This window comes from Candoia aspera, chromosome 6, assembly GCF_035149785.1.
Source record: "Candoia aspera isolate rCanAsp1 chromosome 6, rCanAsp1.hap2, whole genome shotgun sequence".
Classification (NCBI taxonomy): domain Eukaryota; kingdom Metazoa; phylum Chordata; class Lepidosauria; order Squamata; family Boidae; genus Candoia; species Candoia aspera.
This window is the reverse complement of record NC_086158.1, coordinates 26,323,744-26,346,824: the sequence shown is the minus strand read 5'-3', so window position 1 is coordinate 26,346,824 and position 23,081 is coordinate 26,323,744. Positions and strand designations below refer to the sequence as shown.

The 23,081-nt window shown below is 40.3% G+C and overlaps 2 protein-coding genes across 2 annotated transcripts in view; one reads left to right on the top strand and one right to left on the bottom strand.

Moving 5' to 3' along the window:
- HPS3 (HPS3 biogenesis of lysosomal organelles complex 2 subunit 1) overlaps positions 1-14,958 on the top strand; it is a 31,777-nt gene extending 16,819 nt beyond the window's left edge. The window contains exons 11-17 of the mRNA XM_063306617.1: positions 1,874-2,104; positions 4,705-4,890; positions 6,068-6,256; positions 7,493-7,600; positions 11,096-11,302; positions 12,594-12,684; positions 12,945-14,958. Coding sequence (XP_063162687.1) covers positions 1,874-2,104; positions 4,705-4,890; positions 6,068-6,256; positions 7,493-7,600; positions 11,096-11,302; positions 12,594-12,684; positions 12,945-13,069 — 1,137 coding nt within the window. The 3' untranslated portion in view covers positions 13,070-14,958. The remainder of the gene's footprint in view (positions 1-1,873; positions 2,105-4,704; positions 4,891-6,067; positions 6,257-7,492; positions 7,601-11,095; positions 11,303-12,593; positions 12,685-12,944) is intronic.
- The window catches only part of CP (ceruloplasmin), a 35,852-nt gene continuing 26,936 nt past the window's right edge, over positions 14,166-23,081 (bottom strand). The window contains exons 14-19 of the mRNA XM_063306616.1: positions 22,875-23,003; positions 21,699-21,805; positions 19,015-19,231; positions 16,616-16,755; positions 15,368-15,531; positions 14,166-14,340 (exon numbers count right to left, since the gene is read on the bottom strand). Of these exons, the coding sequence (XP_063162686.1) occupies positions 14,313-14,340; positions 15,368-15,531; positions 16,616-16,755; positions 19,015-19,231; positions 21,699-21,805; positions 22,875-23,003 (785 nt within the window). The 3' untranslated portion in view covers positions 14,166-14,312. The remainder of the gene's footprint in view (positions 14,341-15,367; positions 15,532-16,615; positions 16,756-19,014; positions 19,232-21,698; positions 21,806-22,874; positions 23,004-23,081) is intronic.

Below are 23,081 nucleotides of genomic sequence, written 5' to 3'. Positions count from 1 at the left end.
CTCGAGGGAGGAAACTTAGCATTTGGTCATGTCCATGGGTTCCAGACTTCAGACAGTCATTGACTGCAAAGGATTTTCATCCAGATATTAAAGGCAATCCTTAGGTTTGTAATGATGTTGGTTTGTTCCATTACTTATGAGCCACCAATGATGGAGGTGGGGTGGTGTATGCCACTGGCTGTACTTCCTGAATGGTTAGTGCCCCACTTTTGTCAAACCCCTTGAATTACAGCTGAAAGTCCTGACTTTGCTCCCATCTGGGTGTGTTTCCTTTCAACTTCAATGTGGAGGTATACAGAGGCCAAATGCTGAAACAGTTATCCTTGTTCCAATATTTCTGGTCCTAACTGTAAGAAAATTAGTGGGACCAGCTTCTGTTACTGTCAACCACCAGAATGTTAAATAAATTTGGCAGGGAAACTGTAACTGCAACATTTCCTCAGAAATAAGTCCTGTTGAACTTAATATTTGGTAAGTGGATGTAGGATTGCAGCCTTAATCAGTGAATAGGTTTGCTGTTATAAACTGAGAAGTTTTAGTTCCCCTGTTCCACATATACAAGAGAGCCAGTTTGGTGTAATGGTTAAGGCACTGGGCTAGAAACTGGGAGACACTGAGTTCTAGTCCGGCTTAGGCACAAAAGCCAGCTTGGCAACCTTGGGCCAGTCATACACTCTCAGCCCTAGGAAGGAGGCAAGGGCAAACCACTTCCGAAATCTTGCCAAGAAAACTGCAGGAACTAGTCCAGGCAGTCACCAGGAGTCAGGATGGACTTCAAAGCACCAAAAATAAATAAATAATCCATATATAAAACAGAAATCACATAAGCCAGCTGGGAGGATTATTGAGGAAACCCTGAGGAGTGGATGAATATGAACCTTAAGAAGTGAATAAATATTAAATATCTAAAAGTCTGAAGACTTAGCACACCACTGTCTACTGTATCACTGAAAGAATAATGTATGGTAGGAAGTGTAATGTCCATAGTCACTAAGGTACCCCTGATCCATCTCTGTGGGGGCACATCTAATCCCCTGCGCCACCTGACCTTTTATAATATTCTTTCAGTACAAAACATTCAGCAGGAAACTGTAATGCTATGTACAGTACAGCTCCAGCCTCTAGCATTTATTTGTAAGGAACCATGGAGATGACCCTGGAGAAACTAGGCAACAGCAGTTACAAAAACATGATTTAAGCCCAGGACAAAAAGGAAACCTGAAAAAAAAACTTTAACTGACTCTGCCTTAATTCTCTTGAGTATAAGAGAGGGAAAACATTGTCAAGCTTTCAAGATTCTGTTATCAGAATCCCTTGATAGAGGGATAGATCCCTCTATCAATAAAGCAGAGTTTCAGTTATTCTTGAGCAGTCTATTTCCTGATCGCTTGACTTCCCTCGAAGGGCTGACAATTGTCGGGTATGCCTTTGAGAGCATTTACCCCTCCCACCCTGGCAAGAGATTCCACTGGGGTAGTAGTAGATTTCCCAGGAGGCTAGTTTACAGTCTGGTAAGTGGCTGTAATTGGCCAAGCCTAGCATGGTAGCCATTCTGTGAATCCACAAGTCTCCTTTGACAATTATTTTGTGACTGTAACCACCACATGCTCTCAAATTCCTAATAGGTTCCCCCAAAGACTACCTATTTTGCCCCAGTAAGTACATGGGAAAAGTTGGATCTTGAAAGAACTGTTGCAAATTATGAGCATTTCATGATTTGGGGACATACTATCCAATTCTCTCATGAGCAATTTCAGATCATTTTTGTTGCTTTATTATGACTTTTTAGGGATTTTGATAACAGCTGATTATATTTATGCCTTGTATTATGAATAAGAACATGGTTGTTTAATATATCTTTTCTCATTATTAGGACTTGGCTGCAAAAGTGCTTCAGGTATTCCACCTTGCTGAGCCAAACCAGATACCCCATATCCTCTGCAGTCCTTGTATGAAAAATGTGTGCCCTGAAATGGCAATGGAATATCTAGCATTGATAGAAAAGGTGGTGCCATCTTTTCTGGTGACATTGGCCAAGGCTTCTGTGGCTCTGAAAATGCAGGATCAGGATGGATGTAAAAAGGAGCTGGACAGCCAAGCAGAGGTACAGATCATTGGTGGATACTTATCATTACAGTTTTTGTTGTTTATTCGTTCAGTCATTTCCGACTCTTCGTGACTTCATGAACCAGCCCACGCTAGAGCTTCCTGTCGGTCGTCGCCACCCCCAGCTCCCCCAGGGACGAGTCTGTCACCTCTAGAATATCATCCATCCACCTTGCCCTTGGTCGGCCCCTCTTCCTTTTGCCCTCCACTCTCCCTAGCATCAGCATCTTCTCCAGGGTGTCCTGACTTCTCATTATGTGGCCAAAGTATTTCAGTTTTGCCTTTAATATCATTCCAGCAAGTGAGCAGTCTGGCTTGATTTCCTGGAGGATTGACTGGTTTGATCTTCTTGCAGTCCAAGGCACTCTCAGAATTTTCCTCCAACACCACAGTTCCAAAGCATCGATCTTCCTTCTCTCAGCCTTCCTTATGGTCCAGCTCTCGCTGGATGGGAATACCATTGCTTTACAGCAATGGGATGGGAATACCATTGCTTGCTCGCTGGATGGGAATACCATTGCTTTACAGTAGAGGTAATTGGTGAGCCAACATTCTTCAAAAAATAATGTTTGCCAGTTGCAACTAGATCTTCCCTGAAGCTTTCCCCCCCTGCAGACGTTTCAGTCTGTTCACTGCTTTGGAGAAGAACAGAGGTACAGGAGCCGAGCTCCCATCTGCAGACTGGAGGTTCTAGTCCCCAGTATCTCAGATGATAGGAAAAGATCACTATTGCAGCTAATTCCTGTATAACTGATGCCAGTCAGAGCACACCATTCTAGGTGGGCCAGATTCTCTTAGCATGGGGTAGGTTTCCATTATCCTGCCTGTGACAAACAGGAAGGGGAGAGAAAGGATTTTCTTGGCTTTCTGTCCTAAGCTTGAATGAATGATGCCTCTTTTCAAGAGGAGAGGGTAAATGGCTGTTTTATTTATTTATATTTCAAATTTCGTCATCACACATCCCCCTCATCTTGTTTTAATTCCTTTTAGATCTATTCTTTTTTGCAATTCATATTGTTAACGAATAAGGATAGTAGTTACCTTGCAGAACCAAAAAATTGATAGATGAGTTTATGCTCTAGTTATAGCGTCTTTCAGATGAATACAAAATGTCTTTCCCCTGTTTTGCATTTCTCGCATTTATTTTAGCTTTCCCCATTCTAATGACCTCCAGATGTCCTGGACTGTAAATCCTATAACTGTAGACCAGAATTGCCTTTATGGTTGTGATCCACCACCCCAGGAGAGTACCAGGACGTGTATGGATGCTTTAAGTGTCAGAAGGCAATTGTGTGCTCCCCACATATCTCATCACGCTGACAACAAAGGTCCGCATAGTTAAAGCAATGGTGTTCCCTGTAGTAACATATGGCTGCAAGAGCTGGACCATAAGGAAGGCTGAGCGAAGGAAGATCGATGCTTTTGAACTGTGGTGTTGGAGGAATATTCTGAGAGTGCCTTGGACTGCAAGAAGATCCAACCAGTCCATCCTCCAGGAAATAAAGCCAGACTGCTCACTTGAGGGAATGATATTAAAGGCAAAACTGAAATACTTTGGCCACATAATGAGAAGACAGGACACCCTGGAGAAGATGCTGATGCTAGGGAGAGTGGAGGGCAAAAGGAAGAGGGGCCGACCAAGGGCAAGGTGGATGGATGATATTCTAGAGGTGACGGACTCGTCCCTGGGGGAGCTGGGGGTGTTGACGACCGACAGGAAGCTCTGGCGTGGGCTGGTCCATGAAGTCACGAAGAGTCGGAAGCGACTAAACGAATAAACAACAGCAACAACCCCACTCGTGGAACAGCATCTTTTTACTACAATCTCATTGGCATTCTTTCTCAAGGCAGCTTGTGCTGCACTGCTGTGCATAATATTGTCTACATTTTCTTGGCAAAACCTGGTCTGTGGGATTGAACATGTTTCTGTCTCATCACACAGCGCTGAGGCTTAGATAGGTGGTACGTGTATTTCTAGAGTTAAGGGAAAACACTAGGTCCTGTTCAACCATGGCTAGTAATGAGGAGCAGGAACCGAGAACAGTCATTCTTCACCTCCTTTCCAGTAAGAACTATTCCTAGTGGAGATATTTGCAGATAATTATTATATTATTTGCAGATCAGTTTTTAATTCTTCAATTTTTCAGGTCCTGGACTGAGGATGAACTTGATAGCCATATTTACAGCTATTGCCAGTGATTGAGTTAACCTTAAGCCAAAATGCATTTAATCTGCTTTCATCTTTGTGTGTAAGTCCAGTCAGTCGTGGCTTACTCAGTAAACCATGGTTAAAACATCATCACTTAGTACAGAGTGTGAGTGTGAACCAGAGCAATGAATGTATCTTGGTTTGATCTGTTGGAAAAACTTGTGCTGCAAAGAAGGAGAGCAACAAAACATTAAATCCCATAGCTTGTTTAGTGTGTAATATCCATTAACATTAGAAAAAACATCTGCATCCTGATCTTTAGAAATAAATAAGATCTAGGCATATATTTCTGCTGGGTTTTTTTTTTTCAAAACTTAAAAAAATTGAATTAGCTACCATTCAAAATATAGAGTGGAATCCACCAACTAGATCTTGTCTTTTGTCTGCAGATGAAGTTGGTATGTGGTTTTATTGGGGAGCCAAGACTTCTAAAACAGCACAGTAAAGGACAAATGGTCCCAACTGAACTTGCTTTGTACCTCAGAGAGACCAGACCTGGATTTCTCCTAGCTTCACTATTGGCTTTACATGAAAACAATAAAATGGAACTTGAAGAAGCAGGCTCTTATATCAAGGTTTGTTGCCCAGCATTTTTGCCCATTTTATAATTAAGTTCTACCAAAATAGTTCTGTTTCCAGTCTCTAGACTTCACAATTAAAGAATATATAAAAGTTGGAGCTATTTTTCTCCTAAACTGAAAGAGAAGTATAAAGAATGCAATAGCCTAATTCATTTAATAGGTAATGAATATAACCGAAGGTTGATCTGAATTGCTGTCACTGAAAAGCATGGCTTTCAAGCAATTTATATCATGGCTTTTTATGGGGAAAATGGCATAGAATCAGAGATGCTGACGCAATATTAATTCTAAGTGTGGATTTTTTTTCTGGCAAACAATATCTGTTCTTTCCTAGTTTTGTGTTTATAGTTGAATGTAATAGTTTGATTCATGTATGAACCCACCAATTGCATCTTAGTCATATCTAAACCAAACTGTGATTGAATGCTGGAGTGAGCATCCTTTGATGGCCAGTGAGTTCACCAGCTTTTGAAAGGAGAAGAGCCACAGTGGTAGACAGTGTAAAGTGTGCATGATCACTTCACATTTATAGAAGGGCTGGGATTTTTCATCACTTCCCAGATTCATTCTTTTAATACTCTTAAGGCTCTTGAAGAACTTGCACTTCATTTTTTTCATATGCCTCCTGGTGGGAAACTGTGTCTCTGATTTTCAGCAGTTGCACCAAATGGTGTGGTTGGAGAAGGCTCCACAGAGTCACAGAAAATGGGTTTAGTTGTCACATGCAACCCTGGTGCTGCAGGTTGCCAGTGCTAATGTAGCTCCATATGTAAACCCAGCCATTGGAAAAATGGATGATGACTAACTGGTTAGAAAAAATGACTGCAGTCTGGGTGATCCTTTTCAGATGCATAATTGATCTAATTGGTACATAAAATTTATTTCTTGTACAGAAAAGTACATTTTATAAACTACTATAGTTCCAGGGCCCACTTAGCTTTGCTCTACCTTGTGTCTAGTAAACATGGACCTGGAGCTATCACCATGTTTCCAGACAACCAAAGGTACATTGATACCTTTAAAGGAGAACACGTACACCTCAGAGGACTGGTAGCTTCAACACAGAGAGTATTCTGTGATCTTGCTAATTTAGCAAGGGGAAATTGTTAATTTTTAACAGCTAAATCTTCTTTTGCAAGTGATTCCCTCTTTTTATATTTTTGGAATGCAGATGCTGAGTGGTAAAGATGAAGATGCTGTTCCCCAGCTCTTGGTAGACTTCTGGGAAGCTCTGCTTGTAGCATGTACTCAGGAAGAAGTTGTGCAGAAGTTGCATTTTAAACTTGCTACACAGTATATTTGGAGACTATCCAGGAAACAGCTTCCTGATACTGAGCCTCTAAAAACCACTGAAGATTTGGTAAAGTGCTGTGGGAAATGGGTAGGGAAGAGAGAGACTTGATTTATACATCATGCTAAGCCAAGGCTTGAAATTATATTATGGAATAAGCTACAGTTGGTAGAATTCATATTACAAGCCAAATCAAACCAGGTTAGAGTTACCAGATCTAGCCTGCAAAATCTATATAACCACTAGCTGGGAGTAGAGAATTATAATAAAATTACTCTGCTGCTATCTATTGATGGTCCAAATTTTTGCAGCCCAGATGTACTAATCCTGACTTAATGAACTATGTGAACTTTGCACAAATGTATAAAGTAGAACATAAAGAGCTCTTCATCAATGTCTTGTGTTAGTGCTTAACTAGCCCTCTGTATACCAAAAGGATCATTCCAGTTGCTATTAATGATGGTCATTTTCTTCAAGCTTAGTTTTGTGTTTTGTACAGTAAAGTCCACAGTGCTTCAACTCTTAATAGTGAATTAAACCTATTTGTGAAGAACACTTTATATAAATTATACCTATTAAAATCAAATTCATTTTTTTATTGTGCCCTACAGAAATGGAAAAAAAATAAAAATATTTTAAAAATAAAAACTACAGTCTTGAGTTCTGGTACACTGCATGATAATTGTCTTGCTTCCATGGTTTGTAGTCATGTGGCCTTATAAACTACCCACTTCTCCAAAAAAACCTATGTACCAAGTTAATTTTGCATAGTTTGGAGAGAAGATTGGAACCAGATTTTGACAGGAATTTTTTTTAAAAAGCTGCTAGAGGTTACATGAATTGCTGGTTTGGATTTTCCTGTTTTCCTATCATCTGTTCCCAGCAGTATTGGTGATATCTGTGTAGCATGGGCAACACAGAGAGTATTCTGTATCTTGCTAATTTAGCAACGGGAAATTGGATTGTGTAACTCTTTGCACAGTTTAATTTGAGAAAAATTATATTAAATCCATAAACACTGACTGGCGATAAAGGATACCCAGAGAGCTGAAACTGTAGTGAAACTATTATTTACCTATCTAAATCCACAATTAAAAAATGTCTAATTAGCAAAGGCTTTGCATTTCTTAAGAAAATGGGCTGACTGTGCAGCATCAAAAGGTAGGTCATTATGACTATTTTTAAACTAAGTAAAGGTGACTACCTTTGCAGTAAATGTTAAATGGGACTAGAAAACTGAAAAGAAACATGCTTGCGATGCAAATGACTTTGTTTTTTAAAATACCTTTTATTTTGTTCTTTCAGATAAATTCCTGCAGTGATTATGGACTTATTTTTTCTTGGATTATATTCATGATGTCATTAGTACCTCCTCATGATCAGAATTTATGTGATGACCTTTCAAAATTACAAGTATGAGTCTCTCTCTTTCTTTCTCTCTCTGATACTTCGAATCAAATTATCCATCCAGTCGTATCCGACCCTTGGCGATTCCATAAGCCAGCTCTCTCCATGATTTCCGATCTTGGAGAGAGCTGGCTTGTGGAATCGCCAAGGGTCAGATACTTGGGATTATGCAAATAGTCTTGGAAGCCCTCTAACGTCTGGGCAAGCATAGGCCAATTGCACTCATATAGTAGGCAAACTTCTTCATCTGGAATGAAGAGGGATGGAGCTACCAGTGATGTTTAAGTGATAATAAGCTTCCTCTATTCTTTCATAAATAGGGATATGCCAAACATTTCATGCATTCTGTGCACAAAACAGCTGGTTTTGGATGGTCCTTGCCTAAACTGAAATGTGTGTTTGGATGTTTTGTTTCACACATCAACCAAAATGGGAGTGTTCTACTTCAGACACAGACCAAAACAGTTGTTCTGGGTAGACATGTTTCAAATGTTGGATTCTGTTTTAGCCAGATGATTGGAAGATGTGTTGTCTTTTGAAATAGGTTATCTTTGGAATTTTTTTGTGTCTGGCCAGTACAGACTGGGTAAGGCAGGATGCGTGGATGACCTGAGTGGAGTTTGGGAGCCAAACAGCAAGTGTTCATGGTGCGCTTGGCACAGAGGTTGCCATTCTGAATTTACCTGTTCTTGACTCAGAGAGGAAGAAATTGCTCTGATAAAAATCCCAGTGAATAAGGCATGGCTAGAAAAGCTAGACTGGATAGAGGGAGGGTAGTGCCAAGACATACACTTCAGGGGAAGGGAGCTACTGTAACACTTGATTTTAGTGCCATGCCCATTCCTCCTGAAGCAGCCACGGTGCACTAGCTAGCTCCATAGTGGGTCAGGATGAGAAAGGAGGAACTCTTCTCCCTACAAGCAGAGGGACAGGTGTTACATTTACATCATTCGGACACTCACAGCCTTTAGCAATCCTGGGCTGAAGGTGAAACTCAGCAAGCGATCGTCGGCAAAAAAAATTTCCCCTGAAAAGTTCTTATGGCTTGTATTGGTCTGACTGTCTCTTTTGGAGATATTTTTCCCCTATTATTTGGTATTTGTTTTCATTCATCATTGTACTCCGTTGGGTCTTATGTTTGTGGAGACTTCTGAGTGCATTGAAAAATGCAAAGACCTCCATGCCGGTTGGCCTGCTAAGCTTAGCAAGATGGGCAGACACTTTTCATGGTTGTATCCACTCTTTTCATGTTCTTGGACTTTGTTGATGCAGTTCACCAAACATTTTGCTTCATGTCTGAACTTGCTGGCTTGACCAGTTTGCTGCAGCTCTTCTGTCTCTTTAGGACTTCAAATATAAAATAAGAGTTGTTTTGCTGACCAAAAATGTGCATAAGTCATGATTACTCTTTTGTTCTGGGTGCTACCAAGGATGTAAATGCTGGCAATCAGGCAAAGATGGATTTTTTGTGTGTGTGTTTTCCAGAGTGGGGCTGACCCCTGGGAAGAACCTTAGTCTTTCCTACACTGATGTTCATTATACCAGGAAAAAAATGGCAGCTGCTTTCTTTGTTTTTAGGCAGCCAGTCAGGGAATAAGGGGATAAAGCAGTAGGTGAACCTTTAAATATTGGGATGGTGGAAATCCATGTTCCTGAGTGTCTAAGTGTTCAGTTTCAGTATAGGCATACTAGATTTAGAAGTTTATTTTTAAACTTTTAAAAAATGTTCCCTTAATGGACTGTTAGGGTGTCCTCCTGCCCTGGAGGAGGTGGTTGACTGCAAGTGTTGTGTCTTGTGCAAGAGATAAAACCCACAGCCTCTTTCTCCTCACATTCCTTGCAATTAAAATGCCTACATCCCAAGGACGAATGATTGTCCTAAATTGAAAGAAGTCTAAGGCTACCAGGTCTGGGCTGCAAAAATCTAAATGACTCCTAGATGGCAGTGGAGAATTAACTTTTTTTTTTATCCCTTTGCTGCTGTCTAGCGGTTGCCCAGATCTTTGTAACCCAAAGGGCTTATTTTGAATTGCATTAGTTCTGGTTTGTGCACATCCATGTTAAACAGTACTTGATCAGAGAGACTGGGTTTATAGCAATGTTTCCACTTTTCAGAGGTATACAGGGATGCTGAAATATCTACCATTGTTATGAGCCTTTAAAGAAATGTTTGACTGACTGAGAGCTATCCTGCTTTCTCACATATGGCTGTCATTCCTTCTGTGATTGTTTAAAAATAAGTCTGTCATATAGAATTTATTTGAAAGAATGTCTGTGTTCCAAATATGCAAGTCGTTGTATAATAACTCACTTGGAAAGTTAATTAAATTTCTTCTGGAGCTCTGACAAGGAGAGAAAGAGAGAGATGAATGAAGCTAGGGGCAGTAGCTGCAGTACAAGGACTCTCTAGAAGTTTTCTGACCATAGGACACCTGAGTGGCAGGGACTCTTGAAGGCAGAGAGGTGAGGAGCTGACTAGCAAATAAGAGAAAATGAACACTGGACTCTCTGCGTTGTAGAGAACTTGCTGAAGTTTATTCTCCCCGGTCTCTTTAGCATTCAGAGATGGGTTGAAAACAAAAACAGACTCTTTGGAGCCTCAGCAGTCCAGATCAAGAAATAAAAATAAAAATCAGAATAAAATAACCAAGGACATAAATGGATCTGGCAGCAGCGATTTGAGGCTTGTTCTCCTGCAGTCACACCAACAGTCTCGAAAAGTCTTCCAGCCTCAGTGGTGGGCGTATAACCAACTCCTTACTTGAGTAGTCTCTGGCCCCTTCCCTCCCTCTGAGCAAGGCTTCCTAGTGTAAGGAACCAGCTCTGTTCTCAGCCAGGCAGCCCAGAAGGGTGGGGGAGTTGTTTATACAGGCCTGGTAAGGGCAATCCAGCAGGTGCTTTCTCTGCAGGCTTCTCTTTGTCCTCCTCTGGCATCTGCTGATTCCCTCAACCTTCTCCAACCCCCACATCTACCCTTTTTTCAGAGTAGCACTGAACCTGCAGACATTCAAAGTCTGGTGCTATGGCTTACTCACAAGGAGGCTGGTGTTTTCACTTCACCACAGCCCCCTTCAAAAACTTCTGTCTTAAAGCGCTCTGTCCTGAAAGTGTGACATCCTCCCTCCACCCACTGGGATCACTTGGAGGATGTAATACTTCGGATCAATATGAAAATATCCTAGTATTAAACAAGGAGAATTGTTCTAGAGTGGACGAAGTAGTTAATGCTGGCTGTACTTTTACAGACTAGCATCAAATAGCAAAGCCAAATGAAGGCTTAACATAAGTCAAATTCAAATTTGCAATTGCTTCAATATTCTGTGCTGTTTTGGTCAATTATGCAGTTCTTAAAAGTGAAAACCCTACCTCAGTGAGAGCTGTAACTTTTTAAATGCTAAGCTGGTTCAAAAAATTCATATCAAGATATATGGCTCAAATGTTCTCCATTTTGGTGTCACATTCCAAACCTAATATGTCTGTCCTTCCTGTTCTTTCTTTCAGTCTCTCCTATGCAGTCCATCCTTCAGAATATCTTCCATTCTCCCATTTGTGAAAAATATTCCAGAAAATTCTATTTCTGGTCTGAGCATACATATTCTTTGTGATACATGTTTAGGACAGTATGAAACAGCTATTGACAAACTTCTGGACAGGTGCCCTGAAGCAGTCATACCTTATGCCCAGCATGAGCTGAAGGATGAACATCAGGTGAGCGTTCATAATCATAGCTATCTGTCGCTTTTTTTTTTCCATTCTAAAACCCAAAACACTGCGGTTTCATACAGGATAATTTTAGTACATCAGTTCCTCATATGTACCTCCTCATTTACTGTACCATATCTAGTCAATGATTTTAAAACTCTGAGCAAAGTTAGCCCATTATATTGAACATCTGAAGTGCTTAAGGTCTGTTTTGTTACAGAGATAAAATTGGCATACTTACCAGAACACATGGGGCAAAATCTTGAAGACAATAAAGTATTTTTTTATTGTTTTCTCAGTGCAGTTTCCCCAGCCAGACATTTGCTTGCCTTATCATATTTTGTACTATAAAATAATCATGTTCTCCTGGAATATAATGTATATCCTGATACTTGCTGGCTGTATCAGTAGTGCAACAATATCTTAACAGTAACCCCATATGTAGGTTATGCTGAAGATAGGTCGTACAAGTATGTGCTTGGAAGTATATTGGACTACTAATCCTGTGTGTGTGTTTTAAGAATCAGCAGGAAGACTTGTATGGTCCAGCCTTGTCCAACCTCAGTTGTTCTGAGTCCATAGTTAAGTTTTCTAGCAGCAGAACCAACAGGCCATCACATTGGAAAAAGCTAGTCTTGGCTATGCTCGCTGACATTTTTAGCTCTGGAATGAAAGTGGGGCAATATAATTTTATTTAGTCCGTTTAGATAGACACTGTCTTTTCAGGACCTCAGAATAACTACCCTGATTTCACACAGTGAGTTTCATACTTAGCAGGGATTTGAATCTGTGTCTCCACAATCCTAGTTTAACCACTATGCTGCCTTGCTTATCACATCCTGCATAACTCACATTTTATGTAGCATGTTTCTTTGGCTTTTGTTCTCCTTTATTATTTCTATTTTGCTGTTTTTAATATGTAAGCCACCTAGCATTACTCCAACCACTGGGGCAGGATACAAGTTGATAAATAATATTCAGAAACTGAATCTGCAGGAGTTATCCCAGGCCATTGGATGAAGCTCTCCTTGACCTTTGGTCTTTGGCACAGCCTTTGAATGGCACTAGAGGGAGCTCACACCCCATTACATTGGTTGATAGAACTTGAACTTCTCCTGAACAAATCACATCTTGAAAACGGGAACAGCAAGTCTGGCATATTTAAAGGTTTGCTATTTAATATGCCTACTGCCTTGCTTTTATAAGTAACTATAAGCAGCAGAAGAAGAAGGGTTAGATTCCTTCATCCATAACTCTCTTGATTTTCTCTCTGGATCTTGTTTTCTGACTGGCTTAGGCTTTATGGTGGAATAAACTTCTTCCTGAACTCTGTAAACGAACCAGATATGTTGGTGATAACTACCCTGTATTTCTGTCATCTCTGCAAGGTAAGAAAACGAGTTTTTATAGCATAGCAGAAATGTAGAGGTTTTGCAATACATAGAATAGCCTTTTGCTCTCAAGTGGATGTTGTAGAGTTTTTACACTTTAGTAACTTAATTGAAGAACTGGATTCAGTGCAGATCACACATTTTTGTTAGATACACAGTTTTTTGCACAAAGCAACTCTCTTCAAGGAGCAATGTTTTAAGAATTGGTGGAGATTCTCAGGAATTTTAAACACAGTGTTTCTATCTTTTTTATCCAGAAACATTATCTGTCATTGCCACGGCACTGGAATTGAGAGACTTCCTTAATGTTTTACCTGAAGATGGGAACGCAGCATTCTTCTTGCCATACTTGCTTCAGTGCAGCAAAAGATTGGCAACCTAAGCCTAAGGAGAAGAATCCGCTATCTTGGATTAGTCTTGTGGGAGCAAAGTACTCAAATGAACACAACCTCAAAATGCAACTATCAACTTAAAGCTTTAAATGCTGTGTATTCCTGGCATATTCCCATGTATGTGGGAAGAATAGGGTTTAATTGTTTTCCAAAAGCTGTCATCTGATCTGTGGTAGCAGTACAGCTAAACAGATAGAGGAAACATTGGTAATCTGCGCACGCACGCTCAGACACACCCGCCTCTTCCTTACTATCTTTGAAACATCCCAAACAGCACCGCAAAAAAGCAGCAATGATTCTAGATTGTTTTGGTGAAAGACAAGGTGCATTAAGCCTGTATAAAAGTAAATCTTGCCCCTCAAACAAGCAATAACTGGGCCAAAGCTTTCATCCCTGCCCACCCCTGTCATAACACCTTTGATAACGGTCATCCTCTTATCCCTGCTGCTTGTGATAGGTTTTAGAAAAGTCTCACCATTCTAAACTGCTGGTGGTGCATTTGAGCTGAACATAAATCACATCAAGTTGCGATGGGACCTAGATATTTTTTCCAAGTAAATATTTAATGTGATTATCATTCACATTTTTTTTCTAAGCATGATTTGTAGGTGTAATGTTTAACTTACTAGAATTCAGCAGGAATAATGATGCTGAGGCAGAGAAACAAGAACAATTCTACAAGAACTATAACAAGAGCCAGAAGTTTCAGCAGGTTGGCTCCATACCACCTATTTGTGCTTTTAAACAATGAGTTGAGTTTCTTTGGGTAATTTTATAACTGAATTAGATCTAAAACCAGGTTATGGAGGCAATTTATAAAGTTGGCCTAGCAAGTTTCACAAAGTCCCACCATTCATCATTACAAAGGTTGTTACTTTATCTGCCTTTCATTTCTCCCATTTCTGCAGTTATAACTCAGATCTCATTTTGTCATACTCATATTAGCGTTTGAAGAATCTTCAAGACTAGTTTAATTTTTTCTAAAGAAGACACTTAAAAATGCTAACAGAAAAGTTGTGAAATTAGAAATAGAAAAGAATAGTCTTTTCTAGGAAATTAAAATCCCTGTCAATCATAATTAAGATAGACCTTGCATACAAAAGCATTCTACTAGTTTTATTATTTTATTATTATAGGTCAGTAGGGTTTTTAAAAATCTGTCAATACTTGGAATCACGTAGCTCATCTCATCACAGTAGAATCCTTTTTCCAATTTGATATTTCAGCTGAAGCTCATACTGTTGTTTGTCTGATGTCACTGCTGTAAATAATAGAAAGTGAAGTTTAATGGACTTTCAAAAGAACATTCAGTTTTAGTTAATACATACTTTAATATACTTAATATACTGTAGTTACAAAGCAGGTATGGTTCATATTTTTTTTTCCTCTTTCATATTGCAAGGGCTAGAATTCTAAGAAACTAGTACTCTAAAAGCAATTGTCTATGCTAAAACTAAGCAGACTGGTATATTCCAAATATTTTAACTACAGCTCCCACAAAACCCAGAGGACATGGCTAAGAACCATAAGAGCTGTAGTCCAAAACTCCTGGTGAATACCAGGTTTCATACATATGGAGTAGTCTCTGAAACCTGGTTTTGTGGATAAGTCCAGAGAGAAGACATTTGTTTGCAGGCACCAATTTAACAAGCAAGTTTCATCCAAGGCTGCTTTTCCAAGACATGGGATATTAGATTTGTATTGCTTATTTTCACAGTTACACTCCATTCCAGAATACCAATGGAAATAAACTTAGGATGCTGTGTGTGTGTGTGTGAGAGAGAGAGAGAGATTGTAGATTGAGAAAAGCATATATTTATATGGATCCAAATTTCTTCTGATAGAATATTAAGTACAAACATTAAAGAGGTACAGCTCATATCCGCTATGAGACTAAAAACTACCGGTTTACTTGAACAAGCATACACTGTGCCTTCATTAGAGAGGTGAGGGTTGCAGTGGTTAAAGTGTTGGATTTGGACTGGAGACCCCCAAGTTAAAGCCCCCATTTGATTCCATAGCTTGGCATGGGGGATAAAATTCAGGGAGTCCAGAAAAATGGGATAAATAAAATTACACTTCCGTTCACTGGCCATCTTATGAATCAACTTTTCGTAGCCGCCTTGATGTCTTAGACCAACCCTCAAAATACCTGTCTGGCACAACATTGGCTGTACTGCATATAGACTCTAAGAGATGAATTTCAAAGCCTGAATAGCGTCATGGTGGGAAAAGATGTTGCATGTCAAAAGTTTTTTCTCCTTCCTTTCAAGCAAATCAATATTTACCTTTGGTTTGGGAGGACAGTGTAAGTAGTTTCCATGCCAGCATGGATGTGGTCAGTCACGTGGCAGTGCAGTAGCCAGGTGCCAGGGTATTTTGGTAACATCTCAACAGTTTGAAATGTCCCAGGGAACAGGTCATAGACATCTCCTCGGAAGGTTCTATTGTACTTTTGGAGAGAAAAAACAATAGCCGTATATTTGAGTAGTTCTAATACTAATTAATTCACTGGAAGAGTGCAATAAATTAAATAGAAAGCATCGTAACATTTTAAATATCTTAACATATAAGTACTTTCTAACTTAAGAAAACTAAAAACAAACTTGAACTAAACAATTATGATTATGGACCTTCAATTACAACTTAAATCCAATTAATGTTAGACAGTAGAAAGTGAACCAAAGTGAAACCTGTTCCGTGCTCAAGGGAAAAATAGCACTGCCGATGCGCCGTTGGATTGTTGGGAGAATATTAGAGTGGACTGTGGCACTGTTGCTATTTTTCATCCATTTGTCAAAAGTTGTTTTCAACTGCATCAGTATACAAAGGCCTGGCCTGTAACAATTTCCAGATTTACAAGGATGTAAACCTATGAATGTTAGGGCACTTACTGGAATCACACATCCTTTCCAGGCAAATGAAATAGACTATGTTTTGCTCCACTGCTAAAATCACTAAGGTAATAGAGAGAAGGAAATGTATAATTGAGGGATAAAGTCCTGGCTTCAATTCCCAGTCGGTTCCCAAGCTGGAAACTCTAAAGCTATGGCCAGCCAAAATGGGCAGACTTAGGCTAATTGAGTTAGTTATATGACTTAACAAAGTTTTGTGTGTTCAGTTGAACTTGCAAACTGTTTTTTCTCTTAACTAAATATGTGTTGGCAGATTGCTGGGAAAGCCTTTAGCCCAGGAGAGATCAGAAAAGTCACACACACCAGGCATTTCTATAAAAATAATTTATTTACAGAAAGCAAACCAAAAGCAAAACATATTTAAAGGATGTGGCTCTCATTGAGAGCTACCTGGCTTGCTACATGCCAGCACAAAAAGAAAAGAGGAACTGAAACAAGTCCGGGCAGGTTTCTCCCCCCAGGTGCAATAATTAACATTCGAAAAGGGGGCAGTTGAATTCAACCTCTGCACCCGGCCAAAATGATTAGATACAATAGCAACCTTAATCTGTAGGAGGAAACATTAACAATATGTACGTTCTTTTTAGTTCTATATTTTAAAATAAGACAATTTTTTTTTACCTTGTAACTGAAGCTATGGCCATGGAAATGAGCGGTGTGCATGTCAACTTCATTCCCCATTCCTGACAAGAACCAGTTTACTTTATCTCCAACGTGCATTGTAAGACCATTCAAGTTTCCAAACACTCTTCCGTTAATGGCTAAGGAAAGAAATACTTGTTATAAAAGTACTGTTTATTGTCCAGTTATTCAGCTTCATATCTCATAAATTTAGTACAAACACCAAAACTTAACAGAAACTTAACAGAGATAATTGCCCAAGAGAATTACAGGTGGTCCATTAACTCAAATTGAGCTAAAGATCAGAGCAATCTAAGGTAGCCCCTGAAACTGGCCTTGGACAGTCCACATGATGTGCATTCATTACTGTATTAAATTGCACAATTATGCCTCTGATGCCAATAGGTTGAGCTTAGTATAGTCGGAACCAAAATGCTTATCTGCAGCTCAGTTGCCAATGGAACAAAGTTGGCAGGACCTGTTTGTTAAGCTGCTTTTTGTAGGAGAAAGGAAACCACTACCTTATATTCATTCATTCATTCAATTTGCATGGCTGCCTAGCTCACCAAGTGACTGGGCAGCAAACAAAAATTTAAAAATAAGAACAATTACAATAATAAAAAAAATTAAAATACATAGCAGCTGAGAATAAATCACACATCATAATCATTAAATTAACCAAGAAAATGGGTCACACACTTGGGGCCTCAGGTCCAGGCACAGAGCTGGGTCTCTAAGAATTTAGGAAAAGCCAGCAGAATCAGACCGTCCTGACCTCCAGAGGGTGAAAGTTCCATGGGTGCTATGGCAAAAAAGACATTTTCTAGGCCCTGCCAACCAGCATTCCTTAGCAATTTGGACCCAAAGTATGCCCATCCTGCCTGACCAGATTGGACAGGTAGAAACTACTGGGGAGAGACAGTTCCTCAAGTAACCCAGTCCCAAGCCATGAAGGGCTTTAAAGGTGACAACCAGCACCTTGAATTGCACCTGGAAGCACACTGGGAACAAACACAGCTCAAAGACTAGAGGTGTTACATGCACCAAATAACTGGCACCATTTTCTACTGATGCTGCTGCATTTTGCACCAGTTGAAGCTTCCAAATGCTCTTCAAGGGCAGCCTCAGGTAGAGCACATTGCAGTAGTCCAGATGGGAGGTCACAAGGGCATGAATGACAGTGAGCAGGGTCTCCCAGTCAAGGAACGGGTGCAACAGGCACACAACCCAAAGATGTGCAAAGGCCCTCCTAGCCATGGCTGCCACCTGCTCTTCAAAGGAGCCATGAGTCCAGGAGGACCCCCAGATTGCACACTGGGTCTGTCTGAGGCAGTGCCACCTGATGCAACTCCCCAGCACCAGAAGGTCCAAACAACCAAAGCCACTAAGTCTTGCTTGGGTTGAGCTGAAGCCTGTTGCATCCCACCCAGGCTTCCACAGCCTCCAGACCAGGGACAGGACATCCATAGCATCACTCCGGCTGCCTGGGGTAGAGATATAAAGCTGAGTATGATCAGCATACTGATGATACCTCACCCCAAACCCTCATATAATCTCACCCAGCAGCCTCATGTAGATGAGGGGAGAAACATGAGAAAGGACTGAGCCTTGAGGCACCCCACAAAGTAGGGGCCATGACTGGACCTCCCTCCTCCTATTAACACCAACTGGAACTCGCCCCAGAGGAGGAGGAGAACAAATACAGCACCATGCTGCTCACCCCCAACTTCTGGAGCCAGTCCAGAAGGATACCAGGATCAATGGTATTGAAAGCCGCTGAGAGGTTGAAAAGAGCTAGGATGGAGGCACTACCCCCATCCTGCCAGAGATCATCCAAGAATATAATCAATGCTGTCTCCATCCCATACCCTGACCTGACTCCTGACTGAAAGGGGTCCAGATAATCCATTTAATCCAGAATCCTTTGAAGCTGCAGCACAACCATCATCTCCGCAACCTTCCCTAAAAAGGGAAGGTTGGAAATTGGGTGAAAACTGTCCAGACTGGTTGGTCGAGTGATGACCCCTTGAAAAGGAGGCACACCATCCCCTCCTTCAAGGAAGAATTAGCCACCACCCAGACCCAATCACATGTCCCTTCCCAGGCAGCCATGACCAGCCAGGAGGGGCATGGATCCATTACAGAGGTGGCTGAATTAACAGCAACAAGAACCCTGTCCACTTCCTCAGGCTCAGCAGGATTGATCTATCTGTTCTATATCTGTTCTATATCACAATCTTATAAATACTGCAGCTTTCTTCTGTTAAAGGTATATATATATATATGTGAAGCAGTACATGAAAAAGTATTTCTGCCCATTCATACATTATGCAGTGCCACTTTAACTTATGTGAAACCATTGTCATTCCAAAATGCTGGAATTCCATATACAAGCATACCATGCATTTTATTGCTTTCAATGAATTCCTCATCTTCCTTGTTTACATCTCCTGGATTGGCAGAATACAATTTGATATTTTCATCCACGTACCAAGATTCGTTCTCATCAAACACCATAAAAAGAAGAGCAAACTGCAGAGTTTTGGGATGTGGATTTACAGCAAAAACTTCCTTGCAACAGACAACAAGTGTCCCTATTAATCCACTATAGATGTCCTGGAATCAGAAATAAAAATAATCACCTAGTATCATCTCTAGGACAGTATGCATGAAGGGAAGTGGTTAATATCTGAGGAAGCATTGGTCCTTTATGAAGTGCCTAAGGCAAACCATAAAACTTTGTACCTGAGAAAAGGACAGTGATTAAATAGTCATTCATAAAAAAAAAAAATCCCTTCTCACCCCTACGGGTGGTATGTGTCTTCTTCAACCTCGGGTCCTCTACCAGAGGCCTGGGAGTTTGAAGGTTCTGCACAGTATCTTAGCTGTTCCTATTAGTGCACTGAACTCTTCTGGACAGAGAGCTCTGATGTTGTTCCTGGGATCTGTTGGAGCCACTCTCCCAGCTTGGGGGTCACAGCCCCAAGTGCCCCTACCACCACTGGGACCACTTTGGCCTTCACCTTCCACGTCATCTCTAGTTCCTCCTTCAGGCCCTGGTACTTCTCCAGCTTCTCATACTCCTTCCTGATGTTCTTCCTGATGTTGCTGTCACTTGGTACTGCTACATCTATCACCACTGCTGTCTTCTGGTCATTGTCTACTACCATGATGTCTGGTTGATGGGCCAGTACCTGCCTGTCTATCTGGATCTGGAAGTCACACAGGATCTTAGACTTGTCACTCTCCACAACCTTCTGTAGAATCTCCCATCTGGACTTGGCAGGGTCTAGCCCATACATTGTGCAGATGTTCCTGTATACAATGCCAGCTACTTGGTTGTGCCATTCAGTGTATGCTGTTCCTGCCTGCATCATACACACAAACACACACACTGTACATAAAAAGGTAAAGGTAAAGGTTTCCCTTGACGTAAAGTCCAGTCGAATCCGACTCTAGGGGGCGGTGCTCATCTCCGTTTCTAAGCCTTGGAGCCGGCGTTGTCATAGACACTTCCGGGTCATGTGGCCAGCATGACAACTCGGAACGCCGTTACCTTCCCGCTGAAGCGGTACCTATTGATCTACTCACATTTGCATGTTTTCGAACTGCTAGGTGAGCAGGAGCTGGGATTAACAATGGGAGCTCACCCCGCCGCGTGGTTTCGAACCGCCGACCTTCCGATCAACAGCTCAGCGGTTTAACCCGCAGCACCACCGCGTCCCTGTACATACTCATTGATTTTATGGAACCTATATGTGACTGACTTTGGATCCAACCTTTTATAGTAAAATCTGTTTTAAATATAAATGAATGTTGCTTTCTGCCAACATAGCTTGTGACAGTTCATTCTGTGACAGTTCATTCTGAAGAGTTCAAGTATGTTACAACATTTCCAGATGTAGATTCCAAAATCACATTTCTTCTCACAAACAACAGAACCAGTATTTCCCTAGACACTCAGTAAACTCTGGTTGTGATCAGTCCCAGCAACCATGGCTAATGGTGAAGAATGAGGCAGTCCAACAATTTCTACACACCCACAGTATCCCTGACTGATTATGTGCCATCAATGGGTGTCAATTATCCCCAGCCATGCCTTTCAGGTGTCCTAATGATGTACCTATTACCACTATAATTGAGTCCATCCACCTTGCCATTGGTTGTCCTCTTTCCTTCCACTTTTCTCAGCATAAAGGACTTTTCAAGGGAGCTAGATATGACAATTTGAGCCTAGTCATTGTACCTTGGGTGAGCACTCTGGATTTATTTGTTTCTAAGGTTGGTTACTATACCTGATGTCACTAGTTTGATCTCTATATCTAACTGTAGTCCTATTTTTTCACTGTCCTCCTTGGCTTGCATTACTAGAGGTTGCATATCATTTGCATTTTCAGCTATCAGAATAGAGTCATCAGGATAGAGTCCCTATCTCTCCTTTTAGGAAAACATGTCCATTCCAGAATCAGTGAGATATACAAGGCCAGTCCAGCTGCCTTTGTCAATCTTCCAGATATTACAAAATTACAGAATGTTGTATTTGTGTCAGAGTTCAGCATTCAGGCACAAAAGATGTCTGAACGCAAAAACTCCAACATGCAGAACTAGAAGTAGAGAGAGTAGTGTTTAGAAAAGAAACATGAAACTGAAGCAGCCAGCAAAGAACAGACCACATTCCAAAGACACTTTGGTTGTTTGGGAAGACATCTTATCAAAGGAAAACAAATTGAGGCCATTTGAGAACCCTTGTAAATCTTCAAAGGAAGGAAGGGAGAGAGAAGGGATATCAGGCTGTGATGTGCAGCCCAAAGGGGGGCTGAGGGGGAAAAGACCATTTGAATAGGCTGTTCAGGCATGAACTGTTTATTGAAGGCTTTGACTGGCTTGTTGTTACCTATCCTAATATTATCCTAATACCAGCTTTTAGCATATACTTGATGGAGTGTGGGAAAAGTTCTTAGGCATTAGGATTGAGGCACTACAAAGATCACAATTTGTTAATATACCTAATATTTTGAGTTACTTTAGAAATATTATCTGCCCAGAAAAGAGAACAGCTTTGACCATAGTCACATGAGTTTACCTTGACTTTATCCACAGTGGAATAATACGCCCAGGGAATGCAGGCAGAATCCCCTTCCTTAGGACCAGATCTCGTTGGGATTTTCCAGATATATTCCTGTGTTGCACCTGAATGAAACATACATTGTAGACATGGGTTTGTTTTTGTAGCATTTTTTCCCCTTTCTAATCAATTTTTTTTTAAAGGAAGTGGCTTTTAGGATGGATTTTGCAATCTTATGCTAGTGGAAAAAAGAAGCTTTGCAATATAAACAAAATAAAAGAAGCAGGTGCTTTCTGTTTTATGAGAGAGAGAGAGAGAGAGAGAGAGAGGGAGAGAATCCTCTCTCATGCAAAACAGGATGGACTGGCTACTGTTTCCCTTTCTCTTCCTGTGCTGTCCTATTTGCTATCACAAATTTTAAAGTACTTATTCAAAAGTAAGTTTCTTAAAATCAAGCCAAATCCTTTGATTTAATAATTTTAAGACAATTGTACATCAAAGGTGTACTGTTTTTCATTTATTTTTATCATAAGTGTGTGGTCCTGCAGTCCTAGCTGGGATGAAATCCCACTGAATTCATGTGGCAATTTCTCCTGTATAGACAGATAGATGGAATTGTATTGCAATATAGATATGGTACATCAAAAAATGATATGAATGTGGATACTATTTTTCCCTTTCAAATAGCAACAATGACAAAAGAATCAGATCCATGCTTTTGAGAAGACATCAAGGAAAAGCTCCATGGAATATCATTAACATTTGGCTCATACTTTTTGTATTTTGATATGCAAATAGAATGCAAAAAAGTATGATTTCTGTTTCCTGGAAACTTGTTAAACTCCAAATCCAAGCTTTTTATAAACCATTACAACTGATGCTCAAATGGAATTGGCAGAATTATATAATTATAGTCTTTCAATTGAATATAAGTTCAGTTATAACTAACCAAGGGTTGAACTTGGTTAGTTCTTTGATTACAGACCATTAAAAAACATAGGCTACAGTGAGGAGTTTTAAAAAAAACACTCTGGAAGAAGGCAATGGCAAACTATTTTATACTGTTGTCCAGGAAATAATATGGACATATGGACAAAGTCACAAGGAGCCTAGGTTAATTTAAAGGTGATTTAACTTTTTCAATATCTATTTCTTCTTTTCTATTACCAACTCAGGACTAACATAATGAATTACCTGGACTTGTTTCTGTTACAACTGGAGAATCAGTTTTTACTCCGTGTGCATGGATAGAATAAGGCCTAGAGGCCATGTTCTTGAAAACAATTCTAATTGTATCTTCAGCATATGTAAAAAGCAGAGGACCTTCAGAGAGGTAAAAATAAACATGTAATACAATGTAATACAAAAGTAAAAGGAAAGTATAAAGCTATAAAAATATTT